The sequence below is a fragment of the Myotis nattereri genome (genome assembly GCF_964212035.1).
Source record: "Myotis nattereri genome assembly, chromosome: 8".
NCBI lineage: Eukaryota > Metazoa > Chordata > Mammalia > Chiroptera > Vespertilionidae > Myotis > Myotis nattereri.
The window spans coordinates 2,839,322-2,851,942 of NC_138083.1; the positions used below are offsets into that span (position 1 = coordinate 2,839,322).

Sequence of the window (12,621 nt, forward strand, 5' to 3'; positions counted from 1 at the left end):
GAGCAGGGCTGCAGGGGGGACACAGGGCTGCAGGGGGGAGCAGGGCTGCAGGGGGGACACAGGGCTGCAGGGGGAGCAGGGCTGCAGGGGGAGCAGGGCTGCAGGGGGGACACAGGGCTGCAGGGGGGAGCAGGGCTGCAGGGGGGACACAGGGCTGCAGGGGGAGCAGGGCTGCAGGGGGAGCAGGGCTGCAGGGGGGACACAGGGCTGCAGGGGGAGCAGGGCTGCAGGGGGAGCAGGGCTGCAGGGGGGACACAGGGCTGCAGGGGGGACACAGGGCTGCAGGGGGGAGCAGGGCTGCAGGGGGACGCAGGGCTGCAGGGGGGACGCAGGGCTGCAGGGGGGAGCAGGGCTGCAGGGGGGAGCAGGACTGCAGGGGGAGCAGGGGAGCAGGGGGGACACAGGGCTGCAGGGGGAGCAGGACTGCAGGGGGGAGCAGGACTGCAGGGGGAGCAGGGGAGCAGGGCTGCAGGGGGGAGCAGGGCTGCAGGGGGGACACAGGGCTGCAGGGGGAGCAGGGCTGCAGGGGGAGCAGGGCTGCAGGGGGGACACAGGGCTGCAGGGGGAGCAGGGCTGCAGGGGGGAGCAGGGCTGCAGGGGGGAGCAGGGCTGCAGGGGGAGCAGGGCTGCAGGGGGGAGCAGGGCTGCAGGGGGGACACAGGGCTGCAGGGGGAGCAGGGCTGCAGGGGGAGCAGGGCTGCAGGGGGGAGCAGGACTGCAGGGGGCACTGTGGGCTTGGACCTGTTTGCGGGGAAGTGGTGGGGGCAGCTCTGGGCTTGAGTGGAGGTGGGAATCGGGCATTGGTGTGATGTTGCAGGTTTGGGAACCTCGGGTGTGTCCGGAGCCCTCTGTGGGGCACACAGGCTGGCTGACCTGAGCATCAGGAGCAGAGCCACCGGGAGGTGTGGCGGGAAAGCCATCCAGGCCAGTCCAGGGGCCTATCAAATTGTCAAGGGTGTGGCCCTGGCTGGTTTGGCTCAGTGAATGGAGCGTCTGCCTGCGGACGGAAGGGTTCCTGGTTCAATTCCAGTCAAGGGCACATGCCTGGGTTGCAGGATCGATCCCCAGTAGGGGGTGTCCAGGAGGCGGCCGATCAATGATTCTCTCATCATTGAGGTTTCTATCTGTCTCTCCCTCTCCCTTCCTGTCTGAAATCAATAAAATTATATATTTTTTAAAATTGTTGAGGGTGGCCCAGGTGTAACCTGGCACAGGGTAGCAGTCTGGGAGGTGAGGCAGGACCCTCAGGCCTGGCTCCTGACAGAGGGACGACTGGAGTGAGCAGGGTCTTTGCCGTGGGTGTTGGTCAGTGTGGTGAGCAGAGCCCACCACCTGGGCCTGCAGCTGGACTGCAGGGGTTCTGGCTGACCGAGAGATGCCCGTGTCCCCCAGCCGGCCCCACGAGCCCCAGCCGGAGAGGGTTCCAGAGTGCGCGCCCTGGGCGGGCCCGGTCTTCCTGCTCCCCAGGTGCAGTCCAGCCTGCAGCTGGAGAGGCAAGTTGGCCGCCCAGGAGCACGAGGCCCATCCAATGCCCTGACCTGAGACCCCTCCCAGCGGCATGTCTGCTTCTGTGCCGTCCAGAGGGACCCGCGAGGCTCCTTTCCGCCCTGCTTTCCAGAGGGAGGCACCTCCTGTCCCCGGAGACCTGCACTTGCTGCTTGTCACACAAACAAGCGCGGGCGTGGTAACATGGGCTGCGGTGTATTTTTCTCAGTCATCCACTAAATTAATTTCTAAATAATCCCACTGCAATGGAAGTGCAATTGTGGGCTGAATTGCAAGGACACAGGTTATAATGTAGGAATTTCTTCAGAGTTATATGAGAAGCTGGAACAATCATTTACAACGAAACCCTGGATGTGTGAAAATCAAAATTATCTTAATCGAATGAAAGCTCATATAATTTGGTAGAAAAAGTTAGAATGCGCCAGTGCCCTGAGAACATACATCATATTGATCCCAGGAAACGGACGCGGCACAGCCTCCGGGAGCTGTTGGGGCCGCGCCGGGAGGAGCTGGCCGAGAGCGCAGCGTGTCCGGCCAGTGAGGCCGTGATGAGAGGCGCTGAGCTCGCTGCCCTGGTCCACTGAGCACGCTCGGGAGCTTCCCCTTTTATTTGTCAGTCACAGCTACACTCAGTGTCATTTTGTTCTAGTTTCAGGTGCACAGCACAGCAGGTAGTCAAGCTTACACTTCACGGGGGGGGGGGGTGGTGGTGCAGTGCCCCCCTGGTACCTTAATAGTTGGGGTAGCTACATCTTTTCTTTAGCAAAACCACATTCGTGATTCAGTAACCATTGATCCTATTGGAGGGTCGGGAACCTTGGAATTTTATCCCAGGTTTGTGGTTGGGCGTCAGGGAGGGTCAGAAATCCCTGAAAATGTCCTTGAAATGCGAAGGCTCTCTGAGGAGGGGCCGGCATCTTCCCCTTTCATTCCTCCAGGTTGTGTTCTTTTGTTGGGAGAGGGTTGAGGAAGCCCTGGATTTAAAGTGTCAAACAAACAAAAAGACCCAGGAGGGTCCCGGAGAGCCCCTTGCTCGGGCAGAGCTGTGGGCGCAGCACTTGGCTCCAGGGCCTGGCTCCCAGCCCCAATCACAACCTCATGCTGCTCAAGTGTGAGCAGCACACATCAGCGTGGCAGGGCTCCGGGTTTGGGGTTTGTGGATGGGCGTGGCGGGAGGACGGGCGGGGGCCAGTTGGGGGGGCAGCCGAGGAGCACCCAGGACGGCGACCCATCCATGTGGTGGTGGTGAGCAGAGAGGAAGGACACGGCCCTGCAAACCCTTTTCCGATGGGACACCGTTGCTCCGACTGCCCACTCACTGACCGCCTGTCCCCGCAGGTGCACAGCAAGGACAAGAAGTACGTGTGCAAGCTGTGCAGCCGGGTGTTCATGTCGGCCGCCAGCGTGGGCATCAAGCACGGCTCGCGGCGCCACGGCGTGTGTGCCGACTGCGCGGGCCGTGGCGCAGCCGGGCCGCTGGATGGGGTGGGGGCCGTGGGCTCCCCGGAGCTGTTCTCCAGTGACGGGCCCTACCTGGAGGACCCCGACGACCCTCGCGGGGATGGCGAGGAGGAGCTGGGTGAGGACGAGGACGACGGCCTGGCCCATGAGGACGCACTGCTGGGGGAGGACAAGGAAGATGAGGACTCGCCTCGGGGGCCCCGCAGCCCCTTGGGGTCGGCTGGCAAGGACTTTGCCTGGATCTCCTAGGCCCTGGGCCGGGCACCAGTGTGGTGGCTGTGCCACCCCTCCGCCTGTGTGTGCATGCTTAGGGGTCTCCCTTGCCCGGGAGGGCCATCTGAGCCCCGCAGCCCCTCCTCCCGGCCCCTTGGTTCTGCTCCTGCCCCTAGACATACCCGAGGGCCAGCCCTGTGGTCTCAGGAGCAGGTGTGGCCCCCGCCACGGGGGCTCTGGGATCAAACACGAAGTTGGTGGGGTACGGGGAGGGTTCCCACCTATCATCTTTGTGGGTCAGAGGGTCCCCACAGGTGCGTGTGGGAGACGCAGCAAAGGGCCTCGGACACGTGATGGCATAGTGGCCAGGTCAGGTCAGCACTGCTTGGGTGTCGGTGTGGCCCCGAGGCCACAGGTCCAAGAGATGAGGAGCTCTGCCCCCACCCCACGCCCCCAGCGCTGCAGCCCTCCTGCCCTCCACAGCCTCCCGCAGCCCGTTCCCTGCCTGCAGCCTGGCTCTGGAGGCTCGGGCCTCCTACAGAAGCCCTGGCCCTGGCCTCTGGGACTTGGTGCTCAACACAAAGCAGCTGCAGAGCCCCGCCGCCTGAGGCTCCCAGGTGCTAACTGCTGGTGGGCGGGCAGCTGGGTCCATGGGGTCCACTCTTCCATGTGCACTTCTTTGGGGAGCCTGCGCAGCCTGGTCCCCTGGCTCTCTCCACCCTGTGGCACCCAGGCCACGCCTGCTGCCCCACCGGGGAACTAGCCTCTGCTGCTGCTAACACTGGAGGCGGCATCCTGCCTGCCACGCACCGTCCTGCCCCCGAACGGGTAACCACGCCGTTTAAGTAGAGACGTGCTGAGATGGGCGCACGGAGCGGCTGTTTGGCTTTATTCCTCGCGCCTGACTGGGCAGCCGCCTCTCCTTTAGCCTGTGGCCGGGCCCTCGTGCTGCCTTTCAGCGCTCACAGCCTGCTCTCCTTTGTTCCGAGCGAAAAGCAAAGGCTCTGCCTCGCGCACGGCCTGCTGGCCAGCACCCTGTCTGGCTGAGGGCACCCTCCTCTTCCTCGTCAAGGCTGTTTCGGCACCTGTTCCTCAGACTCCCACCTCCTGCCGCCTCGCGCAGGCACAGCACGCGCCCTGCCAGGCCTCAAGGGTGCCAGAGAGAGCGGTTTTTCCTCTGCCCAGACTGAGCCCAGTGGCTTTTACCAAGTTTCTTACTGAGTCACATGGATTCTTCCCAGTGGAACCCCCCCACAAGCCCTCATGTAGGTTCCAGTGGCCCCAGAGGAATAACCTTTCTGCTGGGGTTGGGGGACCCGCCCTGGCCCAAGTGGGTGCATGGGATATGGTGCTGTCCTTGAAGTCCTGCCCCAGGGGAGAAGTTGCCGCCTTTGCTTTTACTTATTTATTTTTTTAAATGAAATCAGCCGCCATTCCATCCATTAGCAGAGGGTGCTCTGGGAGGGGCTGCCGCCTGGCTGCCTGCACCCACTTCCCTCGGCTGCAGACCCTGTGAGCCCCTGACACTGTGTCCTTAAGAGAAAGGGCCAAGGTCGTCTCCAACAGGCAAGCCCGCCCCGCCGCCCCTCCTCCTGCAGAGGGTGGGCCAGGTTGTGTGGGGGCTTCTGGACGTGGGCGCTGCCTGTCACCAGGGAGGCCCAGCTGAGCACCCCTGGGCTCTCAGAACTTGTACTTCCCCCCACTTTCTAGCCCCTTTTCTAAACCGACCTACTTTCTTACAAAACACATTTTGAAACCAGACCTTTGCAGCTGACAGGTGTCTCTGGGTTTTGTATGGTCCCACCTCAGGCCACCCTGCCCACGCCCTGGCCGCCTCCACTCAGGACACCTTGGTCTTTCTGACCTGCTCGCTGCCCCTGCTGACCTTTTGGGGGTTCGCTGTCCGTGCCACAGGAATATTTTCTTCCTTGATACCCACACTGTACTGGGAGACCGAGGGCCGTGCATCCGCCCCCAGGCCCAGGCCCAGGCCCGCTGTGCAGGCTTAGCGGCGGGACGGAGCGCACACACCCGCTCAGGTGGGAAAGTGTGTCATGAAGGGTTGTTTTATGTGACTGACCTTTTTTTTTAAATCAATGTTTAAGCTAATAAATATTTTTTTTACGAAGAGGAAAAACTGTGTAGATTACATTCACATTTTGTACTTTTCTGCTTGTGTCTGTATTTTGGTGTTGGTAACACCAAAGTGGGAAGCCCAGCCAGCCCGCTGGGTGGCCTGTCAGGGGGGATGGGGAACACACCAACTTTTGTATTAAGCTCTGGATCCTGACCAGGGGGTTCATTTGGACCCTGGGTTTGGGGAAACAGTCACAACACTGCCAGGACTCAATAGGGACCTCGACTCAAAAGACACAGCTCCTGCTTCCAACTTTGCACATCTCCCTCTATAAAAAAAGAAAATGCAAAAACTGGAACTCTCTGCCATGCGATGGCAGGTCACTGTCCTCCCCTCATTTGTGGCAGGTGCGGCTCTGAGGCCACACTCGGTGGCGGCTCACGTTCAGGCCCTGCCTGTGCTCCGTGGGCGCCCTCTCGGAGCTCCTTGTCGGGAGGGCGCCCTGTGTGCTTTTCTTAAATATTTATTTTTTCAACACGCTTTCCACCTGTCAACAAAAACAAACAACAAAAAAGGGGCCGTGTGTGAGGACTTGATTTTTCTGGGATAATCTATATTCTATTGACTTTATATTATTATAAACCTGTGTTGGCATTGGAGATGGTGAGCATTTGGGGGAGGAGGTTTTGTGATCGGTTGGGGGAACCCAGAGCTGCTGTCCGCTTCTCTGTCGCCTCGGGCAGGCAGACAGGCCTCCTCCGGTGGGTTTGCGAGTTGTCTGCCTGGGCTCTGGCCTGCCTGCGGATTTCCTTTCTGTGACGGGATTAGCTGAGACATTCTTGCAAAGCGATCACTCAATAAATTGGGAAATTGCTGCTCAAGGAGATGCCTCGTGTGTATTTGAGACAGGTCCCCTCCCGCGGCCTTGCTCTGAGTGGAGGTGGCCAGTGGCTGGCCTTTTGGGCCCGTCTACCCACCAACCAGGTCTGTGGCAGGGTCCCAGATCCATGTCGTGCCCCCCTCCCAGGAGGCAGGCACGGCTTCTGGAAAAACCCCAAATCTTTAATTTTTCCCCTCGCCTGGCACTGCCCAGACGCAAGACACCTGAGCTTCAAAAACATGGTACAAATGTCAGCCCCTGGGCCCTTGAACCATCAGGATAACTGCGACAGGGGAAACCCCCGGCCCCCCCACCAAGTGCATCCAGGTCTGGCTCCCACGTGGCTTCAAACCTGGGCCTATCAGCACCCTTGACAAGTCCATGGACAGGCAGGGAGGACGGCCACCCCAGGGCTGTGTGGCTTTAGCAGAAAAGGCTGGTTTCTTCGGAGGCACTTTGAGTGGTGGGACCCCCCCGCCTCTGGGAGTCCAGGGTCACTGACGCCCCTCCCCATGAAAACGCAGACCCTGTGGCTGGAGAGGCCCTGGGCGGGGGGCGGTGTGTGTTTTCCTGTACGAACCCTGGTGGGCGGGTGCAGGGCTCAGCCATGCACCATAGTCCCAGGGGCTGCAACCTGGTGGTGAGCCCAGTGGCCGAGCCCCTCAGTCCAGAAAGCGCTGGCAGGCCTTCTTCCAGCGGCAGGCCGTGCACCACAGGTCCCGGCGCTCCGTGCCGTACACCTTCCGGCACTTCTTGGCGTCACCTCGGGGCTTCCTAGGGGAACACACAAGGAGCATGGAGTGCCATTGGGCCGGGACCCTCCCCACCTGTCGCCTGCCCCTCAACCCACACGCACCTCAGATTGGCACTAAGCTTAGAGGGCACGGCTGGCACGCAGGCCCTGACGGTGCTGGGCTGTGGCTGCAGCTCGGTAGATGCCAGGCAGCCCTGCAAGGAGACAGAGCTGTGATCTTGCTCCCCTCCAGCACACCCCTGGGACCCAACCCCAGCTGCTGCCTGAGTGACCTCACCCACCTGGTAGGAGTGGTCATTGTGGCACACCTGGGGGGGCGCTGCAGGACTCAGCATCTGGGGTGGGGGTAAGGCCAATGGGTGCAGCAGGCTGGGCAAGGCTGGGGGCTCTGGCAGCTCCAGGTGAGGGCAGGTGGGCAGCCGGGAGGCCGTGGGTGACATTGGGTTCAGGCTGGGCAGCCCATCGGTCAGCACCTCCAGACCAATGCCCAGCTCCGTGTAGTAAAAGTCCTCCTCGCCATCACTCTGCTCCGGCTCTGCCTGCCGCCTGCTGGGGACATAGCAGGTGGGAGCTGAAGTGCTGGCCCACTTGGCCTGCCCCACCCCCAACCTGCCGGCCCCACGCACCCCAGGTGCGCCAGGCGGATGTGTCTCTGCATCCCGGAGGCTGTGCTCAGCACCTTCCCACAGCGCTTCCACAGGCACTGGAACAGGACCTGCCCCGAGCTCTGGGCGACAAGGGCTGTCGGTCAGGCTCGCCACCCATGTGTCCACCCCACCCTGAGCACTGATTCCCCCATCCCCTTACCTTCCTCTTCTGAGGGGCAGGCTCCCCAAACAGGAAGGCTGCCTCTGGGGGCAGTGGGGGTGATGGGGAGGATGGACAGGACTGCTCGCTGGCTGGGTCCCAGCCCCAGTCCCCACTGCTGCTGCTGCTGTAACTGCCTGGTGGCTGCCCCAGGGTCTGGGGCCAGGGCTCCAAGCAGGCGTCTGCAGGGACACGCCAGGCCAGTGTCAGGACTTCAGCGTGCTCGTGCCGCTCTGCACAGACTGCTGGCTGTGAGTCCCTTAACTCTGAGCTTCGCCTAATCACCTATTCACAGGGAAGTTAGGTGGGCATGCAGCCTCCTGGAGGAGGTGGTGGCCAGGAGGAGCTGGCCACAGCAGCCTGGGGACTAATCTCCCTGGAACAGGAAAGGATAAATGCAAAGATGCATGGCCAGTGAGTGGAGATGCCTGCAGGCCTGGGGTACTGGGGCTCTGGCCTCAGTAAGGGCACTGGGGGTCCTAACGTCCATGTGTTTAGAAAGCGGTGTTGCAAGCGAGGGGGTTCTGCTTGCCCCCAACTAACGTCCTGGAGGAACAGTGGCCTGGGCTCTGCCCCCATTCCAGGCTATGCAGGCCTCTGTCTCACCTGTGCTTAAGGCTGCAGCCGGGGGCCTCAGCAGGAGGGGGCTGGTGGACAGGCTTGTGAGGGCTGCGGCAGCCATGACCTCATCCAGCTGGACTTTTCCTTGGGGGGCTCTGGAGGACAATGAGGTGGGGGGCTGGCTGGTGGGGCCCAGCAGTACTCCAGACCCTTCCTCGAGCCAGGCACCATGTGCAGGCCTGGCATGTGTGTGTGCACACCAGGGCCCTTCGCTTCAGGCTCCCCAGGCGCTGGCTGGCTGGGCAGCAGGCCCAGCTCCACCCCCAGCTCGTGTTGCAGAGCCCAGATCTCCAGGAACCACCAGGAGCAAACAGGGCCTGGGCTGGGGTCTTCCTGAAGCTCGAGTCACTCACACCTGGGCTCTGTTCCACAGCGTCTCCTTCAGGTCCTGGTGCTGGACAGGGGTCTGAGGCCCCACCAGGGCACAAGAGGCCCAGTCCTCCCCCAATCACACATTAACCAGGTTGTGCAACAGCAGCGGTGGGCCAGGAGCCAGGCCTGGGGGCGGGGTGGGGGCTGTAGGGAGCAGCCAGCAGTCAGCAACAGCCGAGGGAAACCTCCAAGTACAAGCGAGTCCCCAGGCCCCAGCAGGGCTGGGCCAGAGCCCGCCCAGGGCTGCACAGACAGCCCAGGTGTCCAGCACCCAAGGTTTCACGGCAGGGTTGGGGAGACGGAGGCCAGAGGCCCGGAACCCTCGGGGTCAGCCTCGCGGCCTCTCCTGCAGAGACTGACAGCGGCCCTCCCAGCTGAGCTCTGGCCCTAGGGTGTGCAGGGGCAAGGGATACCAACACCCATCATTTCTGCTCACCTCGACCAGGCTGGGGAGCTGGGGAGTGGTTCGGGCCCTGACCTGCTCTCCACCTGACCCCGTGTGGACGTCGGGAAGGCACGTGCCCGCGCCCCACCCACCACCCTGCACACCAGGGCGCACGTGTGCGCACGCCCACTTCGGTGTGGCCCGCGGCTCACCTGAGCGCTGGCACCGGGATGTGCGCCGAAGGCGTCGGGGGTCCCGCTGCCGCCCCCGCCCCCGTCCCCGGAGCCCGCGGCTCTGGCTCCTGCGGAGGCGCGAACTCGAAGCTCGCCAAGCCGCCGCCCACAGCAGGGCCCTGCGGACCAGGAGTGCTCAGCGGAGGCAGCGGGCCCGGGGACCCCAGCCCCCACCCGTCTCCGCTCGTTACCCCCAAACCGGCTGCGGCCGGCGAGCCCCGCCCCAGGCCCCGCCCCCGGCGCGGCGCGGCGGGAAGTGGTCCCGGCGGCCCGGCCTCGCGGCCCCACGGACACACACAGGCCGCCGTCCCGCCCCCGAAGTTTGTGCAACCCCGACGCCATCCTCGCAGAGAGCGCACTCTGGCGCCGGTCCCCGGCGCCCGGTACCTGCGGCGGCGCGGGCACCGACACGGGCGCGGCCACGGGTTCCGGACCGGCGGCGCTGGGAGGAGGGTGCCCGCAGCCCCGGCCAGGCGCCAGGCGGCGCTGGGCTTCCATGGCCCGCCGACCGGGCGCCGAGGTTGCAGCGGCGAGGGCGGACGCTCGGGACACGGCCCCGCGCCGGGCCGCCGTCCGCCGCCCTGGATCGGCCGCCGCCCGTGCCGCTCGACCCCCAAGCGGCGGCAGGCCCCGCCCCCTTGCACCCCGCCCCGGCGCGCGCTCATTGGGCCGCGCTCCGTATCAACTTTCCGAGGGGGACCGTGCTCTGGGCCGACCGCGCCCCCATTGGCCTGCGCTCTGAGGCCACGCCCCCTCAGGGCCCGGCGCTCCCGCGCTGGCCGGGAGAGGGTCCCCCCTGCTAGCGGCCCCCACCCACCCGCCCGCTCCCGGGCCTCGGTGGAGACGCGGAGGGCCGGCTTCCTTGTGGGGTGCCCGAGCGCAGAACTGCCAGATCCGGAAAGGGGCCACGTCTCTTTGGCTGGGTTCCCTGGAGCCGGTTATTCTTTAACGCACGACTGCCCGCCTCTCCCACCCCTCATGGGACCCCTGGGCTGGGTGGCCCGAGCCCGCCCTCGGTGTCCAAGTCCGACCTTGGGGCAGCCACCCTGCCAGCCGGCTACACCCCCCTCTAGAACCAGCCTGGCCTGGCGACACCACCCCTAATCTGGTCTCTCTCCCCACACTGTCTGCGGGCCAGGGTGACAGGGCCCAGGCACCCCAGGAGGAGGCAGCCTGTCCCTGAGGTAAGGGTATGCTTTTTGAGGGGCTTTGAAGAAGAGCAGGCTGTGAGGCTCGCGGCGTTCATCCTCTCTGCGCTGGGCATTTATTAAGACGCTGGCAGGAGAGGCCAGGGCAGCCAGGACCCCAGACGCTCTCAGGCTGCCCTCAGCGGGTGACCGTGAGGAAAGAGGGACGCTGGAAGAAGAAACATCTGTACTTGGGTGCTAGGGCAGGGAGGGGTTGGAGACCCCTGTGTCGCTGAGCCCCGCAGGCTGAGGCAGGAGAAGCAGGAGGCGCCTTCATGTCTGATCTGTTAGCTGGAGCTGCAGGCTGCCGGCTTGAGCCCCCATCTCCTGGATGCTCTCATACACATTTTCTAGGTCGCTGTGGGTACTCAGGCCCCTGAGTGGGAGGGCCTCGTAGTCCAGATTCCTCCCCCGAGTCAGAACTGCCACCCTGCCTTTGGGGTCCGGCTGGTCTAGGGCAGATCCTGGGTCCCTCCTTTTAGGCCTGCTGATCCTGGAGTATAGGGTATCCACCTGGAGGAAGCCCACCAGGGATGGGTCAGCATCATCAGCTCTGCCAAGGATCTACCCAGCTCCACCCACCGCACCCCACCCCACCACCTCCACTTTACCTGAGTGGCTGGGGTCTCCTGGGCCTTCCCCTGGTCCAGGCCTTGGGGACCCCGACCTGTTCCCTTGAGCTTGTGGATACAAGCATACTCAGCCACCACCGATCTGGCCTCAGGCTCGTCTCCGGCACAGCTGCTGGTCAGCCCTGCCCCTGCCCACACCACGGGGCTGGCTGCCAGGCTGGCCCTGGGGATGGCTGCCAGCCCCACATTGGAATAGGTGGCCTCAGGGCCCGTGGAAGGCTGGGCAGCAGCACTAGGTGAGGTCTGGGGCAGATCCCGGTGTGAGAAGGCGGCTGGGGGCCTGGTGGTGTCTCTAGACACCTCCAGACATTGTAGGCGCAGGAGATCCATGCTGGCAGGCCGAGGGGCTGGGAGTGAGGTCAGGGCAGAGGTCAGTTGGGGTGGAGGGGTGGAGTCTGACCCTAGCAAGTTAGAAGGTGTGGTACAGCCAGCCCCACCCACAACCTGGCTGCTCCCTTGGGCTCACCTGTGCGGTGGAGCGGGCCCTGGTGCAGCTCATGCAGTCTGGTGTCTGACTTGCTGAGGACGCAGAGGGGGGGCTGTCTCAGCAGTGACTGGGGGCAAGGAAGGCAGGTCGGTCCCCGCTGGCCCCGACCTGGCCCCAGGGACAGCCTGGCACTCACCATTTCCGCTGGCATCGTGGTACCCTGCAGCCCTGCTGGCTGCCTCTGAGCCTGCTTCCTGGGGGCAAGAGGGTCGTCAGGCCAGGGACACAGAGTAGAGGTGCAGGGGTATCAGCCTCTGGTGAAGAGGGACCTGCCTGGAGCCCCACCCCCTCTGGCCACAGCACTGAAACAGGTTCCACATGGAACCCAGGCAAGGGAGGGACATACCTGTGGCAGGCTGTGCACAGCACCCACAGCCAGAGGAGCAGGGTGAGGCACCCTAGGACCCAGAGGGCAGGAGGGGCTGAGGTTACCAGTGGCCCCATCCTGGGTAGCCCCGGACTGGCCTGAGGGCAGAAGACAAGGGTCCTGGGGACTGGCTGAAGGACTAGACACCCACCTGCAACCCCGCCTCGCCTCACAATGCTGGCGGTCGCCTGCCCTGGGAGCTCTGACTCAGCACACAGGAAGCCCAGGGCTCAGCAGCCCCTCCTCCTACAGAGGCGGAGGACGCAGCCTAGCGCCCACCTTCCTTTCCCGCCTCTGGGTGGGGGCTGCTGGCCAGTGTGAGAATGTGTGCTCTTCCTGGCCTCATGTGTGCCCAAGCCAGTGACGATAACCCACATGACCGCAGAGCATGGCCAGAGAGAACCTGGCCAAGGCTCCACTGTGGTCACTACAACCCAAACCTGAGGCCTGGGGACGCCACTGAGGTCACACGCATGAGCCTTCAAGCCACAGGCCACAGACTCACCTGCAGCCCTGCCCTGCCCAGGTAAGGCCCTGTCTGAGGTGATGCCTTCGTCATTCACCACAGCTTGGCCCCCTGAGGGGCTGAAGAGGTGGGGGTCAGCTGGCAGGGGCTGCTTTGGGCACTGAGTACCCTCC

At 63.9% G+C, this 12,621-nt stretch overlaps 3 protein-coding genes across 5 annotated transcripts in view; 1 reads left to right on the forward strand and 2 right to left on the reverse strand.

Moving 5' to 3' along the window:
* The window catches only part of ZBTB46 (zinc finger and BTB domain containing 46), a 61,994-nt gene that overhangs the window by 38,382 nt on the left and 10,991 nt on the right, over window positions 1-12,621 (forward strand). Inside the window, exon 5 of one of the 2 annotated variants that reach the window (XM_081097363.1) lies at window positions 2,845-6,136. The exons of the other annotated variant lie outside the window; for it this stretch is intronic. Within the exon in view, the coding sequence (XP_080953489.1) occupies window positions 2,845-3,216 (372 nt within the window). The 3' untranslated portion in view covers window positions 3,217-6,136. Of the gene's footprint in view, window positions 1-2,844; window positions 6,137-12,621 lie in introns of those variants that run through there. 2 annotated transcript variants of the gene reach the window in all.
* Window positions 6,301-9,974, reverse strand: SLC2A4RG (SLC2A4 regulator; the record flags this gene model as incomplete). The annotated part of the gene is made up of 7 exons (XM_081097368.1): window positions 6,301-6,911; window positions 6,994-7,085; window positions 7,173-7,437; window positions 7,518-7,618; window positions 7,699-7,880; window positions 8,305-8,414; window positions 9,697-9,974. The coding sequence occupies 7 exons, from the start codon at window positions 9,972-9,974 to the stop codon at window positions 6,800-6,802; spliced, it is 1,140 nt and encodes a 379-aa protein (XP_080953494.1). The 3' UTR covers window positions 6,301-6,799.
* Window positions 10,547-12,424, reverse strand: LIME1 (Lck interacting transmembrane adaptor 1; the record flags this gene model as incomplete). 2 transcript variants are annotated; one of them, XM_081097371.1, is made up of 4 exons in its annotated part: window positions 10,547-11,009; window positions 11,108-11,475; window positions 11,595-11,809; window positions 11,962-12,424. In XM_081097371.1, the coding sequence occupies 4 exons, from the start codon at window positions 12,057-12,059 to the stop codon at window positions 10,770-10,772; spliced, it is 921 nt and encodes a 306-aa protein (XP_080953497.1). In that variant the 3' UTR covers window positions 10,547-10,769. The 2 variants fall into 2 exon arrangements, with proteins under 2 accessions (XP_080953497.1, XP_080953496.1); XM_081097370.1 differs by having other exon boundaries at window positions 11,595-11,647; window positions 11,752-12,059.